This window comes from Piliocolobus tephrosceles, chromosome 6, assembly GCF_002776525.5.
Source record: "Piliocolobus tephrosceles isolate RC106 chromosome 6, ASM277652v3, whole genome shotgun sequence".
Taxonomy (NCBI): Eukaryota; Metazoa; Chordata; class Mammalia; order Primates; family Cercopithecidae; genus Piliocolobus; species Piliocolobus tephrosceles.
This window is the reverse complement of record NC_045439.1, coordinates 85,055,644-85,071,999: the sequence shown is the minus strand read 5'-3', so window position 1 is coordinate 85,071,999 and position 16,356 is coordinate 85,055,644. Positions and strand designations below refer to the sequence as shown.

At 48.9% G+C, this 16,356-nt stretch overlaps 1 protein-coding gene across 5 annotated transcripts in view; it reads right to left on the bottom strand.

The window, feature by feature from the left end:
- SCAMP2 (secretory carrier membrane protein 2) overlaps positions 1-11,837 on the bottom strand; it is a 32,468-nt gene extending 20,631 nt beyond the window's left edge. For all 5 annotated transcript variants that reach the window (XM_023196634.1, XM_023196629.1, XM_023196630.1 and 2 more), the window contains exon 1: positions 11,529-11,837. In XM_023196634.1, the coding sequence (XP_023052402.1) occupies positions 11,529-11,585 (57 nt within the window). In that variant the 5' untranslated portion in view covers positions 11,586-11,837. The remainder of the gene's footprint in view (positions 1-11,528) is intronic.
- Positions 11,838-16,356: the final 4,519 nt, after the last annotated feature.

The following is a 16,356-nucleotide window of genomic DNA, read 5'->3' as shown; positions in this document are numbered from 1 at the left end:
AAAATTAGCCGGGCGAGGTGGCAGGTGCCTGTAGTCCCAGCTACTTGGGAGGCTGAGGCAGGAGAATGGCGTAAACCCGGGAGGCGGAGCTTGCAGTGAGCTGAGATCCAGCCACTGCACTCCAGTCTGGGCGACAGAGCAAGACTCCGTCTCAAAATAAATAAACAAACAAACAAACAACAACGGTTGCAAATGACTGGTAGAAATATGGAAGACTTATTTTCTGTTTTCTAAATTTTCTATAATGTGATCATGTTATTTTGATTTTAAAAACACACATACATAATCCCAGCTACTCAGGAGGCTGAGGCAGGAGAACCATTTGAACCCGGGAGGTAGAGGTTGCAGTGAGCTGAGATCGTGCCATTGCACTCCAGCCTGGGTGACAGGGCGAGACTCCATCTCAAAAAAAAAAAGAAAAACCAAAACAAAAAAACACCATACACACACACATGCACATACACACACACACACAAGCATATTTTTAAAAAGAGAAAGAAACAAAAAATAGGCTGGGCACAGTGGCTCATGACTGTAATCCCAGCACTCTAAGAGGCTGAGGCGAGAGAATCACCTGAGCCCAGGAGTTGAGACCAGCCTGGGCATCTTGGTGAAACCCCGTCTCTACAGAGAATACGAAAATTAGGCCAGGTGCAGTGGCTCATACCTGTAATCCCAGCACTTTGGGAGGCTGAGGCGGGCAGATCGCCTGAGGTTGGGAGTTTGAGACCAGCCTGGCCAGCATGGTGAAACCCAGTCTCTACTAAAAATACAAAAATTAGCCAGGTGTTGGTGGCGGGCACCTGTAATCCCAGCTACTCAGGAAGCTGAGGCAAGAGAATCACCTGAACCTGAGAGGCGGGGAGGGTGCAATGAGTCGAGATCACACCACTGCATTCCAGCCTGGGCAACAGAGCGAGACTCCATCTCAAAAAAAAAAAAAAATTAGGTATGGTGGTGGGTACCTGTGGTACCAGCTATACCAGAGGCTGAGGCAGGAGAACTGCCTGAGTCCAGGAGGTCGAGGCTGCAGTGAGTCATGATTGTGCTACTGCACCCTGGCCTGGGGGACAGAGACAGACCGCATCTCCAAAAAAAGAAAGAAAGAAAAAAAAAAAAGCAGTCAGTGAGCAAGGTACAGTCTCAGGCCTCGGTCCCTGCCACTAGCTGCGATGTGTGGAACCATCCAGAAAAGCAAGTCTGTCACCTGGCCTAGCATTCAAGGCCTTCGAGGACCTGGCACCACTCCTCTAAAGGAGTCTACCCTCAAAATGGGACAGTTACTATCTCCTCCCACCTCCGTGTAGTCTCTCCATACACAAACCATTCCATGCCAAGCAGTGGGCTAGGGAAACCAAGAAAAAGCCTTGATTCCTGCCTTCGAGAAGCAATAGTACAGAGAATCACACAGAAACCAGGGCAAGAGGTGATGGCACATGATCAGCACCGTGACAGAGTGAGGGCAGAAACAATGTGATCATAGAGGAGAGAGCAATTAAGCTGTCTGGGAGAGTCAGGAAAGGCTCTACTGAGCTGGAATCTGAGTTGGATCTTGAGAGATGAAAGAAACTTGGCAAACAGTAAAGAGGAAGGCAAGAACCACATTTGCAAAACCACAGAATCTTTATTTATTTATTTATTTATTTATTTATTTATTTATTATATATATATTTTTTGAGATGGAGTCTCGCTCTGTCACCCAGGCTGGAGTGCAGTGGTGCGATCTCCGCTCACTGCAACATCCGCCTCCCGGGTTCAAGGGATTCTCCTGCCTCAGCCTCTTAAGTAACTAGGATTACAGGTGCAACGCCACCACACCCAGCTGATTTTTTATATTTTTAGTGGAGACGGGGTTTCAACGTATTAGCCAGGATGGTCTTGATCTCCTTACCTCGTGATCTGCCCGCCTCGGCCTCCCAAAGTGCTGGGATTACAGGCTTGAGCCACTGCACCTGGCCGAGAATCTTTAAAAACGGCTTGCATGTGTTCAGAAGATGAGAGAAGGTTATAGAGGCTGTAGAGGGGTGTGTGGAGATAAGTCTGGGGTATCAGTGAACCAGTCTGAAGAGGGTGGGGCCAGACTGTAGGACTTTGGATGTGGCTCTACAGGCAACTGGGAAAAACTAGAGATTTGCAGGCAGGGGTGCCATGATCAAACAGCAGTGAAGGGAGTACAATAGCATGGGAGGACAACAGTGGGAAGACCGGCTAGGACACAACTGTCAACATGGGTGAAGGGAGGACCAAATTGGGGGACAGCAGCTAGGGATGGAGAAGAGGAACAAGAGGGACTTCAAAGTCCTTCCTCACGTCAATGCCATGGGCTCAGCAACTCTCTGGGTTGGCCTGGGAATGGAAAGACTATAGGGCAAGTAAGGGAAGGGAAATAACAGAGTTGAAGCCAGGCACAATGGCTCATGCCTGTAATCCCAGCACTTTGGGAGGCCAAGGCAGGTGGATCACCTGAGGTCAGGAGTTTGAGACTAGCCTGGCCAACATAGTGAAACCTCGTCTCTACTGAAAATACAAAAAGTAGCCGGGCATGGCCGGGCGCGGTGGCTCACGCTTGTAATCCCAGCACTTTGGAAGGCTGAGGTGGGCGGATCACGAGGTCAGGAGATCGAGACTATCTTGGCTAACACAGTGAAACCCTGTCTCTACTAAAAATACAAAAAATTAGCTGGATGTGGTGGTGGGCGCCTGTAGTCCCAGCTACTTGGGAGGCTGAGGCAGGAAAATGTCATGAACCCAGGAGGCAGAGCTTGCGGTGAGTGGAGATTGTGCCACTGCACTCCAGCCTGGGCAACAGAGTGAGACTCTGTCTCAAAAAAAACAACAACAAAAACAAAAACGAAAATTAGCCAGGTATGGTGGCATGCGCCTGTATTCCCAGCTACTTGTAAGGCAGGGGAATCGCTTAAACCTGGGGGGCAGAGGTTGCAGTGAGCCAAGATAGTGCCACTGCACTCCAGCCTGGGCAACAGAGCAAGACTCTGTCTCAAAAAAAAAAAAAGAAAGAAAGAAAGGAGGGACAAAATAAGTGATGGGAGAGGAGGAACAGGTTTTTCAAGGGTGGGTGTGGTGGGGTAGGGAGAGGATCTGAGAAGATATTGAGTCAGGTTGGAGATAGCTGTGGAATATTTCTGGTTGGAAGGATTGGGAAGGTGCAGGTGTGAGTTAGAAATAGTGGTTTGAGGCTCAGGAGGAAGCTGAGAACTAGAGATCTAGATCTGGAATTGCTGGAATGTGGATGCTATTCTGAAGCCACAGAAATGAAGGTATAAAGTGAGAACAGGGTAATCCCAGCACTTTGGGAGGGTGAGGCAGGATTGCTTGAGTCCAGGAGTTCAGGACTAGCCTGGGCAACAAAGTGAGACCTCATCTCTCCAAAAAAAAAAAAAGCCAGGCATGATGGTGTTTGCCTGTAGTCCCAGCTACTTGTGAGGCTGAGATGGGAGGATTGCTGGAGCTTGGGAGATGGAGGCTGCAGTGAGCCATGATTGTGCCACTGCACTTCAGCCTGGGCAACACAGTGAGACTCTGTCTCAAGAAAAAAAGAAAGGCGGGCGTGGTGGCTCATGCCTGTAATCCCGGCACTTTGGGAGGCCGAGGCAAGCAGATCACGAGGTCAGGAGATCGAGACCATCCTGGCTAACACGGTGAAACCCCATTTCTACTAAAAATACAAAAAATTAGCTGGGCGTGTTGGCAGGCGCCTGAGTGACAGAGCAAGACTCCATCTCAAAAAAAAAAAAAGAAAAAAAAGAAAGAAAAAGTTTAAGTTCTGAACTTCCAATAGCATGAATAAAAACAAAAAAAGAACTCTGGAATACTCCTAAACGTACAAGACAGGAAGTGAAAACAGGCTGAGGAAGGTGAGAATTACCAGGATAAAAGAGGCCAAAGATGAAGAGAATTTCAACAGACTGGCCAAACAAGCATGTGAGTCACAAGCAGCAGACGCATCCCAGGCTCATGACTCTCCAAGACCATAAGATCTAAGAGTGAGGACGTGCCTCAGGGTGCAGGGGTAAGGGTCGACACAGGAGTGCAGGGATGACAGCAAGCAGGAGTGACTTTTGGTTCTTGGCACTCCTTCACCCAAAAATAGACTGTTTTCTGGCCAGACGTGGTGGCTCACACCTGTAATCCTAGCATTCCGGGAGGCCGAGGTGGGTGGATTACCTGAGATCAGGAGTTTGAGACCAGCCTGACCAACGTGGTGAAACCCCATCTCTACTAAAAATACAAAAACTAGCCAGGCCTGCTGGTGCACACTTGTAATCCCAGCTACTCAGGAGGCTGAGGCAGGAGAATCTCATGAACCCAGGAGGCAGAGGTTGCAGTGATCTGAGATCGTGCCACTGCACTCCAGCCTGGGTGACAGAGTCAGAGTGAGACTCTGTCTCAAAAAATAAATGAATAACTCTGTTTTCCTACCTGCCAGGCTTTCTGCTTTCAGCCCAAGCCCTCTGTGCCATAGGGCTCTGCCCTTCCTCCTGAGAGCCCTCCCAGCTCCTTTGGACACTGCCTTGATCCCACTTGTGATGTGCTGTCACTCTCAGTGAGCACTTCTTTTCTTTCTTGCTTTCTTTTTTTTTTTTGAGATGGAGTCTCGCTCTGTCGCACAGGCTGGAGTGCAGTGGTGCAATCTTGGCTCACTGCAACCTCTGTCCCCCGGGTTCAAGTGATTCTCCTGCCTCAGCCTACCAAGTAGCTGGAACTACAGGCATCCACCACCATGCCTGGCTAACTTTTGTATTTTTAGTAGAGATGGGGTTTCACCATATTGGTCAGGCTGGTCTTGAACTCCTGACCTTGTGATCCGCCGGCCTCAGCCTCCCAAAGTGCTGGGATTACAGGCGTGAGTATTTCTTAGCTCTCCTGCCAGAAGCCATTGACCACATACTGTGCTCATTTACCATGGTCTCCTGCACAGGCCTGCGGAGCAGCACAACCTTAGTGATGTGCAATAACATGAACATCTCAAAGCAGCACTTGCTGGATGATGGGTCACAGCTTGCAAATGTGCACAGCACTCTTCTCTGAATGAGTAGCAAGTACCCCTTGTTTGTCCTGGTTAAATATTACCATTTCTCTGAACACAAGATTATCTTACCCCAAGTGTTTCCAAGAAGACTTAACAAAAGAGTCAAAGTTCATCTGTCTCTCTACCCAAGTTTTAACACCCAACCTGGCTCCAGGTGCCAACAATAAAGGCAGGAATCCTCCCATCTGGGCAGCTGTCTGCAGTCACAGTGAAGCTGTAAGAACCTTGCCATTTTCAAATTTCTTGAGACAATGAGCTGTTACACAGTAAAGTTCTACCAGGTCCATCTGGTGGCTCCAAGAATTCCCAAAGTTACAGTCAAGCTGGGGCCGACTCTCTCTGGGAAGGTCCCAGTGTCTGCACAGGGAAATTCAAGTAACTTTTGTTCACACCCAAATCACGTTTCTGCTGCCACTTTCTCCTCCCACAGGAGAGAAGTATTTCAAATCCTTGGGAAGCAGCCACAACACCGAGATTATCTTTTAACTGCAAGGAGGCAATGTGTGAAAGTGATATTGTGTGACTTGGCAACTTACAAATACTGAAAGGTTTTCTCTGTTCAATGCCACTACCTATTCCACTTCCTCTCCTTGAGATCAATGCTGTCTGCCTGGGATAATCTGGCAAAAGTGCCAAGTGGGAAAGCAGCCCTAGCACTTGCCTGGGTGGTCTGATTTCTAGTGGACTGCTGAAAAATGGATGGTACAATGCCTCCCTTTAGCTTTCCACCCCTTCATCACCTGACAAGACTTAATGAGAAACTTTTGGGAGCAGACACCCTGGATCATTCGGAAGCAGAGACCGAAATACTCAGAGGGTACAGAGCAGCCACCATAACCAACAGAGGAATTAGGGTGTGCCAGTGGAGGCTGTGAAATCAACAACATTTGGCTTGCAGTTTCCTGCTTCCTCCTAGGAGGTGGGCAAACCCCTGTGGCACACTCATATCTTAACTTCCCATTCACAGCTCTTTCTGTACAGGAAGTTTTCTAATCATCCCAATTATAACCACATGCAAGGAAGAGGTCATAAAAGCCCACGCCCACAGTGCAGGGTGGAAGCAGGCACTTAATAAAGAACCTTGGATGAGGAAGTCAACTAAATGGTGCACTGGAGTTTCAAAGGCTATAACAAGTGAGCAGAAAACAGATTCCATGGTCGAATAACTGTGAGAAATGTTGGGTCAAATAAAGCTGAGCCAATGTCTTTTTGTAGGATTTCTCAGAGCCTTTAACAAACTAACAAGCCTTGTGAATCTTTATTTTGGTTTCTTTGTTTGAGATAGAGTTTCACTCTATTACCCAGGCTGGCATGCAATGGCACTCCTCAGCTCACTGCAACCTCCACCTCCCAGGCTCAAGTGATCCCCCTGTTGCAGCCTCCCGAGTAGCTGAGCACACAGGTACATGCCACCACATCTGGCTAATTTTTTGTATTTTTTGTAGAGATGGGGTTTTGCCACGTTGCCCAGGCCATTCTCAAACTCATGACATCAAGTGATCCACCTGCCCTGGCCTCCCAAAGTGCTGAGATTACAGGCATGAGCCACCGTGCCTGGCCAATCCTTGTGAATCTTTGAAAAAACAAACAGGCTGGGCACAGTGGCTCATGCCTATAGTCCTAGCACTTTGGGAGGCTCAGGTGGGTGGATCACCTGAGGTCAGGAGTTCGTGACCAGCCTGGCCAACATGGTGAAACCCTGTCTCCAAAAATTCTGAGTGTGGTGGTGGGTTCCTGTAATCCCACCTAGTCGGGAGGCTGAGGCAGGAGAATCGCTTGAACCCAGGATGTGGAGGTTGCAGTGAGCCAAGATCTCACCATTGCACTCCAGCCTGGGCGAAAAGAGGGAAACACCATCTCAAAAAAAATAAACAAAGAAACAAAAATGAAATAGGTAGCAATCCCAAACCTATTTGACCACAGAACCCTGAGCACCTTTCAGGACTGGCATTGCTTTAAAGAACTGTCTTAAAAAGCCCAAGAATTTTCTCCAGTGGAAAAAATAAAACAAACAAACAATAATAAAAAATAAAAAATTTAAAAAACAAAAGCACAAGATCTGTATTATTCCATCCCCTCACACTGGAGAAAAAAGGTAGCTTAGCTAATACTAATTTGTTACTTTCACCACTGCCAGTACTCTCAAGAATGATGACAACATGATGATGCTACATTCCATTCTTTCCTTAGCCAGACTAAAATAGCCCCAGTGCAGTTTAACACCAATGTCTGAGCTTCAAAACCTTTAAAACAGCCCTGTCCTGGGAATGAGACCCAGGTCAGCCCCTTCCAGCTGCTAAACAGCTGATGACTCTGGCACATACCATCCTCATTGAGGTCTTGGTTTCCTCATCTCTAAACTGAAGAGGTTAGAATACAGTTCAAGAATGTTCTCAGCTCTAACAGTCAACCATGGACTCTGAACACCAGGTATATTTTTGCAATCCACCATTACACTGCATGACGGAAATAAAAACGACTGTTCTGGAGTGTGACTAGGTGTGACAGTTTCTGAGTCTGTCACTTTTCCACCTGCTCTCTCCTGAGCTTGGTGCCAACACCCTGAGTAAATGAAGCTGGGCTCACACCCAGGCACCCAAGGGCTGCACCTCCCAACATCCCAGCCCTGGCAGTCAGGGAAGCAGACACCACCATCTCAAGGAAAGGGTGGGTAGCTCTGACCAGGAGAAGACTCAGAGGCCTCACATCCAAAGCTGTTTCTCCCCATACCACTGTGTGCCAAGAGGAAATGCCCAGCCCAGGATGAAGAGGAGCAAATGCGCAGCCAGCCAGCCAGCTCTCTCCTTCCTACCCAGGACTCCCCACCAGATGTGGCTGGTTGACAGGACCACAGCTGCTTCCTGTCATGCCATTTCCTGGGGCTTCCTGATGGACAGACTGTCTTGCTAGAATGCAGAAGTTACTTCTACCACAGTTTGCACAGTCATTTTTGGAGCCAGAGATGAGGTTTAAGACTGTCAAGCAGCTGTTAATACAGGGTAGAACTATCTTGCCCTCTGCTAGCACTAGAGCAAAGCTCTCTGCATCTTTAGACAACTGACTTCCTCTCTGTCACACAGCATCGGACTTTTTATTTCTGATTCTGACAGGACAAAAAAAAAACACATAAAAAATGGAAAATCATCACATACGGCATACACCATAAGGCTACAAGATCCTACTAAAACTCAAACCCCAGTATACAGCAGTTTTGTAATTAAAGTCTGTTACCAGAAGACATTGGCAGAAAAAAAAATGCAAATCTTTCTTTATTCAATGAATAGAGATGACTGTTTGCCTTACATAAGAGACAAGGTCCTCGCAAAGGCTCTGTCAAGAAACATTAAGCTACAAGAGGAATGTTCAGAATTCCCTCATGTTCTAAGGAACAAGTTATCAGAATTTGCCCTGAGGGCTCCTGTTGGCTAAGACACCTTGAGACCAAGGAAGAAGCAAAACATTTTCACTCTCCTGACAGCGTATAATTACTTAGTTCAAGTCTCCTTTGATTTTGCTCTGACCCTTGAAGCGATTCAAAGTGGGAAAACTCATGCTATGAATGGCAGGAAGGATTACTTCAAGGACTTCTCTGACACCTGCAGGAAACTTAAAAGCTGCCAATGACCAAAATAAAGGACAAGCAGGGTGAGTTAACATGCCGATGACATCCTGACAGAGCAGAACATCAGGGCTCATAATTCACCAGTCAGCACAAACAAGCTTCCCTAGAACAGGTTTTGAGCAGATGTGAAACAAGAGGCATAGGAGCTCTGGAGCTAACAGTTCAGCCCCTCATGGTAGAAAAAGATCATCCCTGGCCGGGCGCGGTGGCTCAAGCCTGTAATCCCAGCACTTTGGGAGGCCGAGACGGGCGAATCACGAGGTCAGGAGATCGAGACCATCCTGGCTAACACGGTGAAACCCCGTCTCTACTAAAAAATACAAAAAACTAGCCGGGCGAGGTGGCGGGCGCCTGTAGTCCCAGCTACTCGGGAGGCTGAGGCAGGAGAATGGCGTAAACCCGGGAGGCGGAGCTTGCAGTGAGCCGAGATCCGGCCACTGCACTCCAGCCTGGGCGACAGAGGGAGACTCCGTCTCAAAAAAAAAAAAAAAAAGAAAAGAAAAAGATCATCATCCCCAGCTCAAAGGCAGAAAGGTGTGGGCTTTAAGTAGGAAGACTGTCCTGTGGCTCATGCCTGTAATCACAGCACTTTGAGAGGCTGGCGCCGGGGGACTGCTTGAGACCAAGATTTCGAGACCAGCTTGGGCAACACAGTGAGACCCCTTCTCTACAAAACTTTTTTTTAAAGGAGTGAGGCCCAGTGGCACATGCGTGTAGTCCCAGCTACTCAGGAGACTGAGGTGAGAAGATTATTTGAATCCTGGAAGTCAAGCTGCCATGACCTCCACTGCACTACAGCCTGGGCTACACAGTGAGACCTGTCTTAAAAATGAAAGAAAGAGGGCCAGGCGCGGTGGCTCACGCCTGTAATCCCAGCACTTTGGGAGGCCGAGACGGGCGGATCACAAGGTCAGGAGATCGAGACCATCCTGGCTAACACGGTGAAACCCCGTCTCTACTAAAAATACAAAAAAAATTAGCCAGGTGAGGTGGCGGGCGCCTGTAATGGCAGTTACTCAGGAGGCTGAGGCAGGAGAAGGTGTGAACGCGGTAGGCGGAGCTTGCAGTGAGCTGAGATTCGGCCACCGCACTCCAGCCTGGGCGACAGAGCAAGACTCCGTCTCAAAAAAAAAAAAAAAAAAAGAAACCCCATCTCTACTAAAAATACAAAAAATTAGCTGGGCGTGGTGGCAGGCGCCTGTAGTCCCAGTTACTCGCGAGGCTGAGGCAGGAGAATGGCGTGAACCCACGAGGCAGAGCTTGCAGTGAGCCGAGATCGCGCCACTGCACTCCAGCCTGGGCAACAGAGCGAGACTCCGTCTCAAAAAAAAAAGAAAAAAAGAAAGAAAGAGGTTGGGCGCGGTGGCTCACACCTGTAATCCTAGCACTTTGGGAAGCCAAGGCGGGCAGATCATCTGAGGTTGGGAGTTCAAGACCAGCCTGGCCAACATGGAAAAACCCATCTCTACTAAAAATACAAAATTAGCAGGGCATGGTGGTGCGTGCCTGTAATCCCAGTTACTCAGGAGGCTGAGGCAGAAGAATCGCTTGAACCTGGGAGGCAGAGGTTGTGGTGAGCCGCGATAGCACCATTGCACTACTAAAAATACAAAATTAGCCCGGCGTGGTGGTGCATGCCTGTAATCCCAGTTTCTCGGGAGGCTGAAGCACGAGAATCACTTGAACCCAGGAGGTTGAGGCTGCAGTGAGCCGAGATCGCGCCACTGCACTCCAGCCTGGGCGACAGAGCAAGATCTGTCTCAAAAAAAAAAAAAAAAAAATGGCCGGGCGCGGTGGCTCAAGCCTATAATTCTAGCACTTTGGGAGGCCGAGATGGGCGGATCACGAGGTCAGAAGATCAAGACCATCCTGGCTAACGCGGTGAAACCCCGTCTCTACTAAAAAAGACCAAAAAAACTAGCCGGGCGAGGTGGCGGGCGCCTGCAGCCCCAGCTACTCGGGAGGCTGAGGCCGGAGAATGGCGTAAACCCGGGAGGCGGAGCTTGCAGTGAGCGGAGATCGTGCCAATGCACTCCAGCCTGGGCGACAAAGTGAGACTCCGTCTCAAAAAAAAAAAAAAAAAAAAAAAAAAGGCCGGCTCACAGGTCAGTGCATCTCAACTATGTTGCCACCACACACAGGTCCATCAGACAAACGTTCCCTGGTCCAGACTTTTTCAGAGCCCCGCGCACCTCTCCTCCCTCCCTAACCCGGACTCTCCTATCTGGTCAAAATCCACTCCAAACTAGACCCATGGCCAAAATGCGGAATTCTTATCAAGGATATTTTTCAACGTGGGCTACCTTCCCGCCCTCTCCCAGCCTTCTTTCCCTGACAAATGTCAGGGGCTCTCCTGTACTGTATACACTAGTTTGGCTGGTGGTGGAGTGGTGGCAGGTGTCCTGGGCTTTTCCCACATTTTTCCACCCCACCACAGGCTTCACCACCTCCTCATATATTGCTGACACCCCCTCTTCTAAGGTGACTCAAGACAAGTGTCTATCCAAGAATGGGGAATGTGATAGCCACATTTCGCTTCTCCCTGACGCTAGGGGACTTCCCTAAGGGTCCGACTGTGCCTGCTCCAGTCCCTTTCCCTAGCACAGCCCAGTCTCCGGGTGCTAGAAGACCCCACTCTCTCCAAGACTTCAGCGCCCCGCCTCCTCTGCAGTTCCACCTGTTGCTAGTCGCGCCCCCCACGAGTTACGATAGGCCAGGCCTCAAAGCCCGCTCTCCCATTGGGCAGATGACCCGTCCCTCCTACGCCACGTCTCCCGGCTCTGGCGAAAAGAGGCCCGGGCGGCGGCCGTGGGCCCCAAGGAAATCTGAGAGCTGGGTGGCGGGAGGGGGTCTTACCTGGAAGGGGTTTACATCCACTGGGTCCGCGAAGGGGTTGGTTTCGAAAGCCGACATGGCGATCGGAGGCCGGCGGGCGAACTCCGCGAAAGCTGCTGCCTCCGGGCACCCAGACCCAGCGGCGCTTAGTGTAGACCCTCCACTTCCGGGAGCGAGGCAGCGGTTCTGGCGCAGGCGCGGTGCCCTCCCCGAGGGGCGTGACCCTATGACGTCACCGATGTCCGCTCCGCACCCCCCCCACCCCCGCCCAGCCCACAATAGTGCGGCGGGTGGGCTTTTGGCTTAGATCCACATCCTCGCTCTGCCGGAGATTCGGGGGTCTCGGCTGCTTGGAGGGTCTACGGAGCCAGAGGCGTGGCCGGAGTCCTTCCCAACTGCCTATCAATCTGACACCTTCCAATTTTATGTTTCTAAAGCAAACTCTCAAAAGTGGGACAGGAAGCAGCCCCTTCACTTCCCTGTAGACCAAGTTTGGGAAGAAGTCCAAACTGATTCCCGGCCAGAGAACAGGGGTGACAGGTGAGGCCAGAGGCCTTGGGAGAACTAGGAAAGCGCCTCCTTTGCAGAACGTGCTCCGGGAGAGAGAAGTGCCAGGACCATCAAGCAGTCCTACACCAGAGCTGAGCCTGCTTCTGATAGGGCTGCTCGCCCTCTGATGTCATTTCATCGTTTTAGGAACGAGGGTTCCTGGGCCCATCAGCTTTGGGACCAGAGTTGGGACTTGAACCTGGCCATCAAGCATTTATTAAGTGAATGAAGGAATTCAGCGATAGAGCCTCAATCATGGGGGAGGTAACTGCTTCACTCTCCACAACTCCGATTTTTTTTTTTTTCTTTTTTTTTCTTTTGCGACAGGGTCTCACGGTCGCCCAGGCTGGAGTGCAGTGGCGCCATCATGGGTCACTGCAGCCTCGAGCTCCTGGGCTCAAGCAATCCTCCCACCTCAGCCTCCTGAGTAGCTGGGACTACAGCTGGTCGCCACCATACCCAGCGAATTTATGGATTTTTTTTTTTTTTTTTTTTTTTTTTGGCGAAAGAGCGTGACTTTTTTCCCCCGCCTGGGGTGCGGTGGCCGGATCTCAGCTCACTGCAAGCTCCGCCTCCCGGGTTTACGCCATTCTCCTGCCTCAGCCTCCCGAGTAGCTGGGACTACAGGCGCCCGCCACCTCGCCCGGCTACTTTTTTGTATTTTTTAGTAGAGACGGGGTTTCACCGCATTAGCCAGGATGGTCTCGATCTCCTGACCTTGTGATCCGCCCATCTCGGCCTCCCAGAGTGCTGGAATTACAGGCTTGAGCCACCGCGCCCAGTCAATTTATGGATTTTTTTTTTTTTGTAGAAATGGGGATCTCACTATATTAGTTAGGCTTATCTCAAACACCTGGACTGAAGTGAGCCTCCCGCTTTGGCTTCCTAAAATGCTAGGATTATACTCATGAGCCCCTGCCTGGCCAAATCCACCTTATTTATTTGGATCTCTCTGGTATTATTCATCTCTGCTGTCACCGAATCCCAGCCACTGTCATTTTTACCCTGGACTAATACAGTGCTGTTAATTGGTCTGTTGTTCCTCATGTTGTAATCAAAGATCTGTTTAAAGGGGGCAAAATTATCACAAAACTTTGTTAAAATTTTTCAATTAATTTCCATAACGGGCCAGGTGCGTGGCTCATGCCTATAATTCCAGCACTTTGGGAGGCAGAGGTAGGAGGATCACTTGAAGCCAGGAGTTTGAGACCAGCCTAGGCAACATACCAAGACCCTGTCTCTACAAAAACAAAAAATATATATATATATGTATACACACACACACACACACACATATATTACACACAAACACATAATTAGCTAGGCATGGTGGCCTGTGCTTGTCCTCCCACCTACTTGGGAGGCTGCACGAGGACTGCTTGAACTCAGGAGGTCGAAGCTGCAGTGAGCCATCATTGCACCACTACACTCTGAGTGATAGAGTGAGACCCTGTCTCAGTTAAAAAAAAAAAAAAAAAAAAAATCAGGCCAGGCAAGATGGCTCATGCCTGTAGTCCCAGCGCTTTGGGAGGCCAAGGCAGGCAGATCACCTGAGGTCAAGAGTTCGAGACCAGCCTGGCCATCATGGTGAAACCTCGTCTCTACTAAAAATACAAAATTAGCTGGGTGTGGTGGTGCACACCTGTAATCCCAGCTACTTGGGAGGCTGAGGCAGGAGGATTGCTTGAACCTGGGAGGCAGAGGTTGCAGTGAGCTAAGATTGCAACATTGCACTCCAGCCTGAACAAAAAGAATAAAACTCTGTCTCAAAAAAAAAAAAAAAAAATTCATAAAGGCCCAAATTCTTAGTTTGTCTTCAGGGTCCTAAAGGATCTGCCCCTACCTTTCTCTCCTTCTGGACCCTTCTGGTGCCCAATCCCCAGTGTTCCATCCATGCAAGTACTTTTCAGTTCCTCAAACCTTCCTTGTGCCCTCCTGTCTAGGGCCTTTGCACATGTGTTCCCTCTACCTGGTAATCACTTAACCCATGCCCCACTATCATCCTCTGGTTAACCTCTCCTTACCCTTCAAATGCAAGTTCAGATGTCTTTCTTGAGGGATAACTTCCCTTCGCTCTCTTGGTTACATCATCACCTCACACCCAACATAAGCTCTCCTATTGCCCTGTACTTTTCCTTCACAATACCTATTGCAGATTGTAATTAATAGTAGTATAGGTGGTTCTTTATGCCTGTATCCTCCACTAGACTGGAAGCTCCATGAGGGTAGGGTTAAGGTCTGTTTTGCTCACTGTTGTGTTTCTGTCACTAACATAGTATAAAGCACATGATACACATTTATTTATTTATTTTTTGTGGGTTTGGGTTTTGCTTTGTTTTTTGTTTGTTTGTTTGTTTTTGAGACAAACTCTCGTTCTGTCACCTAGGCTGGAGTACGGTGGCATGATCTCAGCTCACTGCAACCTCCGCCTCCCAGGTCCAAGCGATTCTGCTGCTTCAGACTCCCAAGTAGCTGGGATTACAAGCATGCACCACCACACTCAGTTAATTTTTTTTTTTTTTTTTTTTGAATTTTAGTAGAGACTGGGTTTCATCATGTTGGCCAGGTTGGTCTTGAACTCCTGATTTCAAATGATCTGCTCGCCTCAGCCTCCCAAAGTGCTGGGATTACAGGCGTGAGCCACTGTGCCCAGCCCACATGCATGATACATATTTAGTAACTATTTTACTGTTTTCTTCGTCCATTTATTGTTTGTTTGTTTGTTTGTTTGTTGTTTAGAGACAGAGTGTGGCTTTGTTGCCCAAGCTGGTGTTGAATTCCTGGCTTCAACTGATCCTCCCACTTCGGCCTCCCAAAGTACTGGGCCTACAGGTACACACCACTGCGCCTGGTCATCAGTTTCTTTCACCTTCCTTTCCCCTGTCTAAATCCTGACTATCCTTTAGGGTTTAGCTCAGCTTTACTTCAGGAAATGTCTGCACGCAAGTGGGAGGATGGGGAAGGATCCATTTTGTATCCCCTTAGAAACTGCCTGTCCCCAAGCCTCTATGGCCACCCCTCCAAGGGCAGCAGACAAATCTTTGCTTGTCTGCAGCCTCAGAGGAGAACAGTCCATACCCCACAAGGCTGTCCTGCCTCTCTGGGTCTGCTGCAGCCAAGTACAATGCTGGGCTGGTGAAGAAAGAATGGAACTTAATTATAATCAATGTGGTGGCTGCCCACCTATCTGTCTAATTCCCTATAAGAGAGACATCATTCATTTATTCTACAAGAGAGGAGATATAGAGAATGCAGCTGTTTGCTTTTGGACCAGTTATTTCACCTCTCCAAGACCCATTTTTCTCATCTTGATCTTGAAACCACCTTTACAAAAATTATAACTGAGGAAATTATGACAGTGGAAGAGATTAGACCTAACCTACTCCATCTTGCTTCTGACCTTTAAGCGGTCCTTGTTCATTCCTAGGTGTAGGCTGAACTAATCTTGGGAAGAAATTTATAGTTTAACTCTGAAACAAAATTGAAAATAGCCCTCCTCCTCCCCCCACCCCAAAAAAAAAAAAAAAAAAAAAAAAAAACCCTTCTTGCCTGGGGACCAGTCTGCCTTTCTGGACTAACAAATTAGCTACTAGATCAGAAATTACGGTTTAGAGACCATGCAGCCTCCAGCTGCAAGTCTAAACCTCCCCAGATTGCTCCTGGGGATAACATCACTATTGTAAAACGTAAGATCAGTGCTTGAGGTATTTTGCAGACCCTGCACTCCATGGATCAGCTGACACCACCCCGACAGTAATGTAGATCAGCCAGTTCTGCCATCCCACTCAGGAACAGAAGACAGCAAGAAAAACTCACTTCAACCCCCTATCATTCCATCTCCAACCCAACCAATCAGCACTCCCTACTCGTCTAGCCCCTACTAGCCAGATTATCTTTAAAAACTCTGATCCCTGAGGCTGGGTGCAGTGACTCACACCTGTAATCCTAGCATTTTGGGAGGCCGAGGCAGGTAGATCATGAGGTCAGGAGTTAAAGACCAGCCTGGCCAAGATGGTGAAACCTCATCTCTACTAAAAAAAAAAAAAAACTGCTGGGCGTGGTGGCAAGCACCTGTAATCACAGCTACTAGGGAAGCTGAAGTAGATAATTGCTGGAACCTGGGAGGTGGAGGTAGCAGTGAGCTGAGATCGCGCCATTGCTCTCCAGCATGGGAGACAGAGCGAGACTCCGTCTAAAATAAATAAATAGGCTGGGCGCGGTAGCTCAAGCCTGTAATCCCAGCACTTTGGGAGGCCGAGACGGGTGGATCAAGAGGTCAGGAGATCGAGACCATCCTGGC